This window comes from Dermacentor andersoni, chromosome 1 (assembly GCF_023375885.2).
Source record: "Dermacentor andersoni chromosome 1, qqDerAnde1_hic_scaffold, whole genome shotgun sequence".
NCBI classification, from domain to species: Eukaryota; Metazoa; Arthropoda; class Arachnida; order Ixodida; family Ixodidae; genus Dermacentor; species Dermacentor andersoni.
Window position 1 is genome coordinate 78488426 of NC_092814.1, and position 10228 is coordinate 78498653.

General features: G+C 47.2%; 1 protein-coding gene across 1 annotated transcript; it reads left to right on the forward strand.

Annotated features, from left to right (window-relative positions):
• The first annotated feature begins 236 nt into the window (after positions 1-236).
• On the forward strand, positions 237-9881 carry LOC140217119 (uncharacterized). The gene is made up of 2 exons (XM_072287528.1): positions 237-627; positions 9784-9881. The coding sequence occupies exons 1-2, from the start codon at positions 237-239 to the stop codon at positions 9879-9881; spliced, it is 489 nt and encodes a 162-aa protein (XP_072143629.1).
• The last annotated feature ends 347 nt before the right edge of the window (positions 9882-10228 follow it).

Consider the following 10228-nt stretch of genomic DNA (forward strand, 5'->3'; position numbering starts at 1 on the left):
GAAAGCACAGTGTTCAAGGTGAGGAGGGAGATCAAAGCGTCGCATATTTCGGGTGGCAAACTGTCGACGCCCTCGCGAAAGCGCCCACGAAATGCGGAGAAAAGAAGACGCAGCACGAAGTATGACAGCTTCACGTTGTGCGCGCTGAGGTCATATATGCACAATTTCTTTCGCCGCAACGAGATACCGACGGTTGAGAAGATAACTAACGAGTTTGCGAAGCGTACAGATCTCCCATGCGTCGCCTGCTTGTCGAGAGCGGATTCAAGCACCAGAAGAGGAGCCTCAATTCGCTGCTTATCGACCGGGACGACATCGCTGAATGGCGGAATCGCTACCTTCGTGACGTGGAGCGCTACCGGGCGGAAGGCCAAAAGATCTTTTTCCCGGACGAGACATGGGTGATGGCGGGACACAATCGGTCGATCGTGTGCACAGACACCGTGGTGCAGAGGCGCGGACACCTGTACCCTCGAGCAAATGGCCTGTCGACTGGTCTGAAACAACCTTCTGGAAAACGCCAGCGCCGGATTGTGACGCACATCGGCAGCGAGGATGGCTTCGTTGACAGCTGCTTGGATGTATTCCGAGGCCAAGAAACAGGCGACTACCACAAAGAAATCGACGGCAATCGCTTCGAAGAATGGTTTAATGACGTTCTGCAGAAGTTGCTAGCTGGTAGCGTCATTGTTTTGGACAATGCACCTTACCATACCCGGCGAGAAGAGAAATTAGCGAAAGCTTGAGAGAAGGAAAAAATACAGGAGTGGCTGAAAAGCAAAAACATCACCTACAGCGAAAGGATTGTGAAAAAGCAGCTGCTTGAGTTGGTAGCATCTGGAAACTCACACTTTCTGAGCTATACATCGTAGACAATGCAGCTGAAAGGGCCTGTTGCATTGTACTCAGCCTCCCACCGTACTACCGCGAATTTAATCATATCGAGCTTGTGTGCGCAAAAGTGAAACATGGCACCGCCGCGGACAACAGAGACTTCAAGCTGTCCACGGTCGAATACGTCTTGAGGGAAAGAGTCAAGCCCGTAACGGCGGAAGACTGGAGGAAGAACATTCACTACGTGATTGACCTTGAGGCAAGGTGAAGGCTTCACACATCTGGGAGTGACCACATCCAACCCATCACCATCCAACTGGGTGAAGACGACACTGAAGAAAGCGACTTCGACTCCGAGCTGTCCGGCATAGAGCCACTCGACAAAGCATAACAGCTTCTCATTAACGAAAGAACAGCCCTTATTAGGGCTACCAAAATTTTGCCGGTGGGTTCGCAGCAACCAACCATTCTCCCGTGACCTCTCAAATAAATAAGCAGTTCATTTGGTGACATGTTCCTCTTAATGGAAGCTCAATTATGAAAAAGTAACGTCCTTGCACAGATCGTGCTCAGTTTAAGTACTGGCATGGAAACATGCTTAAATGGTGCAAAATCTGAATGCAAATACAATTATTAACCCTGAATAATTATGTGAGGCCCAAAATGCTCATTTAGGCAGCCATTGTCCAGCTTGACACGAAAAAGCAATAGTCAACGCGAAATCGACAGCCACTCTTAGCAGACTGCACGCCAAAGCACATTCATGTGATTGCATTGTTTATTTTGGTTATTTGGCTCGGGCGAATAATGCGAATAAGAGATAAATTATAAAACATCATAAGCTTAATGATGCTCAAAGTGCTCACAAGGGCAACCATTCTTGAGTTGACGGGCCCTGTGGTGAAGTAGCAGCAGTCGAGGCGAAATTGATCGTCAATGTTTGCAGCCTGCAAGTCAAAAAGAAAACAATAGCAGTCGTGTTGGAGCCATCGTCAAGCTTTACATGCCCCTAAAGGCCAATACATGCAGCCAAGCAATAACAAAAACATACCTACGGCTCCGTTTACTCCACCGCACAGTCATTGTTTATTTCATCAAGCCACTTGAACAAATATGAACAATACAGAGTGATATGCCCCTGTTAGGCGGCCTGCGTCCAGGTAGTTGTGCTGTCCTTAGTGTTCTTTGCAGCAAGTTGAGATGAATAATGCCATTGTCAGAAGGCCCAAAATACTCTACAGGGCGGCCACCATCGAGCATGACGGGCCTGTGATAACAGTAGTCAGGGCACGCTTGAAAGGCACCATTAGCAGTCTGCAATTCAAAGCGCAGTCATGTCGTAGCCATTGTTGGTGAAACAGCACTAGTCAACGCGAAATTGACAGCCACCGTTGGCAGCCAGCATGCCAAAATATTTTAGAAATGGTTCTAGGGGCAAGAAATAAGATGCGGACAACAGAATAAAAGGCACGGACAGGTGCACAGACAAGCATAAGATGCCAAAGCATATTCATGTGGTTCCATCGTTTATTTTGGTTATCTGGTTCAGGCAAGTAATGCGAATAAGCGAACAATTATCAAACATCGTAAGCTTAGTGAGGCCCAAAATAATCATTCGGGTAACTAATAATAGCAGTAGTCAAGGGTTGAGTTTTTGGCCTCCACATGGTGAACTGAGGAGTGACCATTTGTATTTTGTGAGGTCTGTGTCTGATTATGTGATTTACTTATTTTAAGTGTCGCTACGGTGGAGCAATTGCCGGCAGCAACTGCAAGGCTAATCCCACCAGTAGCCTACAACAACTCAACTCAACTCAAGGGCACGCTTGAAAGGCACTGTTTGCAGTCTGCACTTCAAATTGCACTCATGCCGTAGCCATTGTTTTATTTGTTTATCTGTCTGGGCAAGTAACACGAATGTAAGCACAATTATTCACTCTGAATAGCTCTGCTAGCATAGTGCTAAAAATGCTGGGTAACAGTGAATGTGTTTTATTGAGAAAATTTTTTTAATTCACAAGCCGTCGGCTTAGCGACGGCCAGATTCAGACAATGACATTGGTGAAGTAACAAATGGTGAAAGTTGCAAAAGCTCTCAGTGCACTGCTTTGCTGGGCTTCATTCACTTAAAAATGTCTTTGTAACGATGAAAGCATCAGACAGGAAATGACACCCCACTGCACAATATTATTGATGTTGAAAATTTGTACCAGCATATGTTACGGGCAGCAAAACCGCTTGCTTACTAAGACTGCAAGCGTGAAAATGCAACAACATAGCAAGGTGCTGTTTCACAATATGGCACCCTTTCATGTGCGCTTATGGCGAGCTGCCGCATGCACTGATGCATAAACATGAACAGAGGTAAGAGGCAAAGTTACTCTGCAACCCACATGACGCTTTTAAGATAATGTATCTGTAAACATTTCTGTTTTCATAGGTGATTAAAATTTGTTTTGCGCAAGTTGGTAAATCACACTGCGGCAACAACACAAATAGCAAGGACAGAACACAGCGAGTAGGCAGATTGAGAAGACGAGTTAGACCAGTGAGAAAGGGTTTAATGAGATGGAAGAGGCCAGCCCTGCAGTTTACAGGAGTTAGTGCTTTGAATAAGATGGGTGAATGCAAATGTGCACAAAGGCTTTGCTGAAAGAAAACTAGAAAGAACAAATGCTAATATAAAATAAAAGGACAGAAATAGGAGTAAGCGCAAACATGGATGGAAGCAGGCACATATTCACACACAAACGCAATAACTAAGAAAATGTTAAATATAAGGAAATGTGGGAAATCAAGAAATTAGACAAACGCAAGAACACATACACACACACATTTACAAATAGACGCGGGTAGAGGTATTTGGAGCGGGTTCACACGCTGATCGCGCTTACCTTCTCGTATGTTTTCTTTTTTTCTTTTTTCTTATCGTTCTCTTAACACTGTCTTAGGAAGTTTTCATTGCAACATAACACGAGAATCGAAAAGCAGCGCAGAGCTGTGTTGTGGGAAAGCATATCGAGCGCTGGCAACACACCTTATGAGTGATTGTGTCTATAGCACGCATTCTACAGCTTACGCGTGCAGTGAGCACTGGTGGACAGCAATCAATCGATGGTGCTACACAATGCTCGAACACCGCCGCTAGACGCTGGGCTGCCTCACTGCTGGCAACGATCGTTCACGCTAAGTTGATGGCAACAAATCTTTGCGTTGGAGGCTTCTTTTGCAAATATTTTCTGTTGAGACACTCGTGGGTTTGTTTCATGCGCGCACACTTTCCTCATTTCTCCTGTGAATGGTTTTGCTCCATCACTTCAGCCCGCCCGACCAAAAACCTATTTACTCGTAACTTCAATCGGGGGCGAAATAAAACAACATAGAACAAACACTCAAGATGTGTGTTTGTAGCGGTGTGTCGCCGCGAGATCCTGTTTTCAGGCAAAGCGTAGCGCAGCGTCAGCGATGCTCGCTGCAATGTTTCTTCGCCGGATCACGGCTCATAATAAACGCACACGGCATAAATGGTGCATCGTAAGCTCGCAGTAATATTTCCGGCATGATAGACCATCACAAACAGTTCGGGAATTGACTCTGACGAGGGGCTGACGCACACAGCTGACGCGACTTGGTCGAGTTCAAAGCGCGGGCGGCCATCTTCTCCTTAGGCGGGGTCACTGGCCCTCCGGTTGATGACGTCAGTCCAGAGTGCGCACCCATTGGTGGTTTGCTCGTGTGTATCCGCCTCTGAGGAGTAAACGACCCCTTTTTTCTAACGTTGTACGTGACTATAGGGGTATTTATCAAACCAGCATTTCGTAGTTCACTGTAGCCCTGTAGTCCAGGGGCCAGTTCCACCACGGGCACTAGCATCGGAGCTCATATTTCACGTGACTGCAGGTATGTCAGCATTAATTGTCACAAAATCAAAGTATTTCCTTGTTTAGGTCTTAACATTAGACAGCCAAAACACATGCAGCGAAACCCTCATCCTATTACTTCAGCACTTTTCGTTCTAACGTACATGTCCGCGCTGCTCCATATGTTACAAAGTACTGCAAATATATCCAATGCTTTCCCCCAGAGAACTGTATTTATTCCTGGTGATTCCAGGAAACCGAGCCTGATGCCACCAACGCTCGGAAATCTAATTGGGAGCGCGCACAACACCTTGTGCGATCGACCGTAGCGCTGAGGTGGTGCTTCTATAAATGTAGGAGAATCGGTTGTAATAGCAGAAGTGCATGGTTGGGCACATGCGCTCAAGCTCATGAACTTGATTTTAGCCAAAATAACCTGTCCAAGCTTTCACGCTTGCTTTTAACTGCACCAAACAAAACTATTAAACCTATAAAAATATTGGTGACATCATTTTATCATTCCACTGGTCAGATTGGTAACCTCTAGATGCGGGGTAAGTTGATAAGTTGTGTACGTAATTAATTAAGCTATGTTAATTAAATTGTCAACAGTTGATCTTAGGTGGCTAAAGAAAATAAGTAGTTTGGAGCCTGTCCTCAAGATTATCTAGCCAAGCGAAGACATTTTGATTAAACATGCTCCTGTAAGAGCTATGCGAACTAAAATTTTCCAATTAAACGCTTTTGGAATGCGTAACAGACGCAGAAAAATAACGTCTGTAAAGTAACAGAAAGAACAGCGCTTCAAGACAGGCCACAAAGGAGGAACCACACATACTGCGCTGACTAACAACGTGAAGCGCTGTTCTTTCTGTGATAATGATCCAACTAGACCTTCAGCCAATCCTTGCAAACCTGTAAGGTCAACCTCACCCCACCTGGAATTTGTGATGTTGTCATCAATAGTATGGCTCCGTGAGCATGTTCCTTGTGGCCAGTCCGCTTTCAATTTTGATTCACGCTGTTTTTTCGAAGGCAAGCACATTAAAGTTTTAGTGTCAACATAGCAGCGGACTTGTGCCACGGAAAGCTTGCTTGGTCGCAGAAGCGATGCATGACGCAAAGATTGCGCAGATTTAGCCTGTCGCTGGCATCAAGACAATGCCCTGCCGCCTAGGAAAGGAAGATAACGAAAGAGAACAGCTAGGTAGCTGCTCACGGAGCTGTGCCGATGGTGACAGTGTCATCGTGACGAGATCTGTGGCGGCGATATTGACGGCTCAGGCGCTTTTATTTTTTGCGTTGATTTCGCTTTCAGAAATAGATAATGCTATAAATGCATTGCCATTCGTTCTTGTCTCATAGATTTAAATATGGGCTTAAATAAACTGTTTCATTCATCCCCGAGAGTAGGTGAAAGCAGGGAAACACTTGCTCGCTCGCTCGCTCGCTCGCTGGCTCACACACGCACGCAGAAACAGGCACACTCAGAGATACGACACATGTTCACCCGCATTCACATTTGTACGCGCCCACGCATGCACACACGCAGAAAAATGTACGCACGCACGCACACAAACGTGCGTATGCTCGCACACGCTGCACTCGTGCGCACGCATATTCAAATACGGAGACACAAACACGCGCGCACATGCAAATGCAGGTACGCACGCTCAAGGCATGCACACGCATATACACTTCCTCTCCTTCCCCGCTACCTCAAAAAAACATGCACGGGCAAACAGACTGAATGACACTCGCTCTACACTTACCGTTCAAACTCCAGCCGTAATAAATCGCTTTACGGTTTAAATTTGGCGCTTCTTCAAGTAAATGTGCCCTCTGCCGAGAGGTGCAAAACCGTTTGCTCTTGTAGTGTGACATAACCGCCCATCTCCGACCAAAGCACTGCTGTAACGCGCCACCAGTATTCCGGCTAAGTGCCATAAATGCATATGTTGTTACAAGGGCGCACTACCCTCTCGGCGCAGTCAGTCAAGCAAAGTTGATACTCCGCCGATATATTGAAAGAAAATTGTCTAAAATATTGCCCATTCAGTTACGCATGTGCATTGCCGTGAAGTTCAACAGCATGGTGAAGGTGTAATGTCCAGAATTCCTGAGTTTGTCCATGCTACAAGGCACGATAGTTTCTTCTTTTTAACGTAACAGAAAGACATGCGCAGGCTTGTTCTTATGTTGTCCAAGCAATAAAAGCTGATAATAAAAGCGATGACTTAACAAATGAGCAACCGATTGCTACTTTTAAGGAAGTAAAAATAGAAAATATAATATTTGAAGAGCACTCCTCAAAAAACCAAAATCAAAGCCAAATCTTGAGTTTTGTGTTTCGACCACCTGGTGGGAGACTGTCGAATCAAGTCCTACGTGGTGTAAAAAAATTCGCAGTTCCGCCGAAAAGGCGTAACACCGATTGCGATAACAAATTAGTAGATAGCTGTACCAAGTAAGAATAGTAGCTTTATCGACCGTATAAACTTGTAAACATTCTCTTACTAACTAAATTAACAATCGTCGAATATGTACTCGTGACTCAACGAGGAGGTGGAAAGAAACAGACACACGGAGACAGCGCTGTCTTTGTCTGTCTGCTTCTTTCTACGTCCTTTCTACGTCAACTAGCCATGAACGCGTTTCAATTAACCAGCACGGTGTCACGCGCGCACAGGTAAACATGAACACACATCGCTCGATGACTGCGGAAATTGTCTGTGGGAACGCTGGAGATACGAATCGCGGAAGCAACCACGAGCCAATTGACCTCCGTGCATCTGTCGCTTCAACGCGTACGAAACACAGAAAGCACGGCGCATACGAAGCTACCGGTACTACGCGCACTCTGAAAACATCGCAGATCGCTTTGAATAAGAGACCCGCGCGGGTGCGCACTTTGGCCACGTTGCAGACCGCTTTCAAGACACACACACGAGCGTCGGACAGGCGGCCCTACGGCGGCCGCGATTCTCGCGGTCAACGCCGTAGTAGACGCCGCGGTTGCCATCACTCTGTACGGAAAGGCGGGCGAGGAGGATATCGAGGCACCGTAGCAGCCGCCGGAGAAGAATGCCCCTCCTCTCTCGCCTCACTCCCCTGCCTCGTGTGGCCCGGAAGAGGGCACGCATCTTGGCCGCGTTCCTCGCTCGCGCATGCGAGATAGAATCGCGTTCGCCGGCTCATCCTCATACGCTTTCACTCGTACAGAACATCACGGCGACGAAAGAAATGCGGCTGGAGTGTCCCAATTAATTGCTATCGCAATAAAAGATGTCACACAGCACGATATCAAGCCGCTACTAGCTTCACGCGGAATGATAGGCATGAGCGATCAAACCACTCGGCCGCGGCTTCCAACGGTTCCGCGAGTGATACGCTCCTGTTTTAATAGATACCACGTGAATTTGCACAGCTCTATTCTAAAAATCGCTCTTGGGAACAGTGTTACACCATGTATAGAGAGTCGAGATAGGCATCCATCGGAAGCTGACTCTCTGGACTACATACGCTGCAGCGACTATTACAATAGCAGACATGGTTTTATGAGAGCTACTGTTTTTGCCTCTAAAATCGAGTAACAACTTTTGTCGTTTCCATAGGCTTCCACGGCTGAATCTTTAACCGCTCTGGGAACAAACTTCTAGCTTGCCACAGCGTGATCACTGCATTTGGCTCGTGTGGATTGTCTTCGAGAACATGTCTGTCACCTGCCTTTTGCAATAATCGACCTGCAGCTTTAATTATTCGCGATAAACCCACTCGTTCCATTGAAAACGCACTAGCTTCGTGCCGCGGCCGCTTGGAGCGCTAGTTGGTGCGTGTCCAAAAAAGCTCGGTATGAGTGAAATCAATATAGTTCTCTATATACAGCCACCTGGGTGCGGGAAATGTGAGCGGAGCAGAGCGCAAGCGCCGCTCCATTGGAAATATCAATTGTTTGGTACCACATGTTGCGACACAGAGTCGACCTTTGCTTCGCCCTTGTGAAAGACTAAGTGCTGCAGAAAACTAGACACTTACAAGTGATGGCGAAACGGGCCAATAAGTGAAACATGATGCAGTTAGAGTTAATGCACAAGTCAGGCGCGGGTAATTGTAACGCAATGACCGGTATGTCAGAGTACGCGATATTTTAAACGCGTGAATAGGTGTGTTGCCCCTGCATAAAGACAAGAATGCAAACGGGGCTAACTACAGTTTTGTGAGTGCATGGCACGATCATTCAGCAAAAATACAAATATTCGAAAAAATCCCGCTTCGTACGTGGTTGATCTGCTTTATTTACGCTTTTTTCTTTTGTACCCAAGGTACGCTATTTGCCTAATGGTTGTTTTCGTTAAAGCTCAGTTCTAGGAAAATTAGAAAAAAAAAGAACTAAAATGATTTGAGTTCACAGAATCGAAAGCAGAGATGTGTTTCGAAAAAGAAAACAGTTATTTGAAACCACAAGCTGCAGTGGGCGTCGTAATGGAAAGAGGCGGCGTTTTCGCTCCTGGAGTGCGCTGATAAAGTTGTGGTTACCATCGTCACGTAGCTGCCGTCAAGGTATCAAACCGAAAGTGAAGCGAAAACCGAAAAGAAACTCATTTTCGCGCGACCCGGAACTGAACCAGACCGATAAACGACTTTCGGTCCATATTGCCACATGTAGGTCGAGGGCAAGAAAGGGTCGAGCCCAAAAAAACAAAGAAGACTGCGCGCCTTCCTTGCTCGCGAGCCAACCTCGACGGACGCGCATTTCAAGAGCCAGCTGCTTTGTGATTTTATTAAAACCCCAAGAGCACTTCTCAAGGCTCGTGACAAACTGGCGGAGGTATGAGGTAGCCCTCACGGATGTTGCGAACCCCTCCAAGGGTCCGCACGACGAATCCAGTGCCAGTCGACACTCCCGTGCGTCCGGCCAGCCGCAGGATCAGGGGACAAGTCCTGGAAGTCGTTGATGCTGCGGTTCCGACCACTTCAACCGGTATGACCAGCGCTTCCGCTAAACCCACCCCGACCGGTACGGAGAGCACGATGTTGAACCAGTATACACTTGAGAGCCGACAGGTTCCGTCGACGTTCCATGGCGCAGTGTTCGAAGACGTCGAAGATTGGATGGACGACTTCGAGCGCGTGGCCATCTTGAACCATTGGAACGACGCGGCAGAAATGAAGCACGTCTACTTCTAGCTGGAGTACGGCGCGCGTACATGGTTTTGAAACCGGGAGGAGCAACTGACGTCGTGGCACGAATTTTGTCGTCAGCTTCTTGAGACCTGCACGAGTGCTGATCGCCACAAACGAGCGAAACGAGCGATTTAGGCCCGCGTGTCCAGTTGCCAAACGAAACTGTGACCACGTACATCGAAGGAATGACGCGCCTCTTGAGACGAGCTGATCCAGGAATGACGGAGAAGAAGTTACGCCATCTGACCCGCGGGGTCAAGGAGCAGCTCTTTGCTGGTCTCGTGCGGAGCCCTCCGGAGACGGTCAAGGAGTTCTTGTCTGAGGTCGTGACCATGGAAAAAACGCTCCTG

What these genes read in the sequence shown, in the direction of transcription:
- LOC140217119 (XM_072287528.1), top strand. Translation starts at nt 237, where the DNA reads ATGCGTCGCCTGCTTGTCGAGAGCGGATTCAAGCACCAGAAGAGGAGC. An exon ending in CTACCACAAAGAAATCGACG is followed by an intron (nt 628 to 9,783) that starts GCAATCGCTTCG and finishes TCCATGGCGCAG; the next exon opens with TGTTCGAAGACGTCGAAGAT.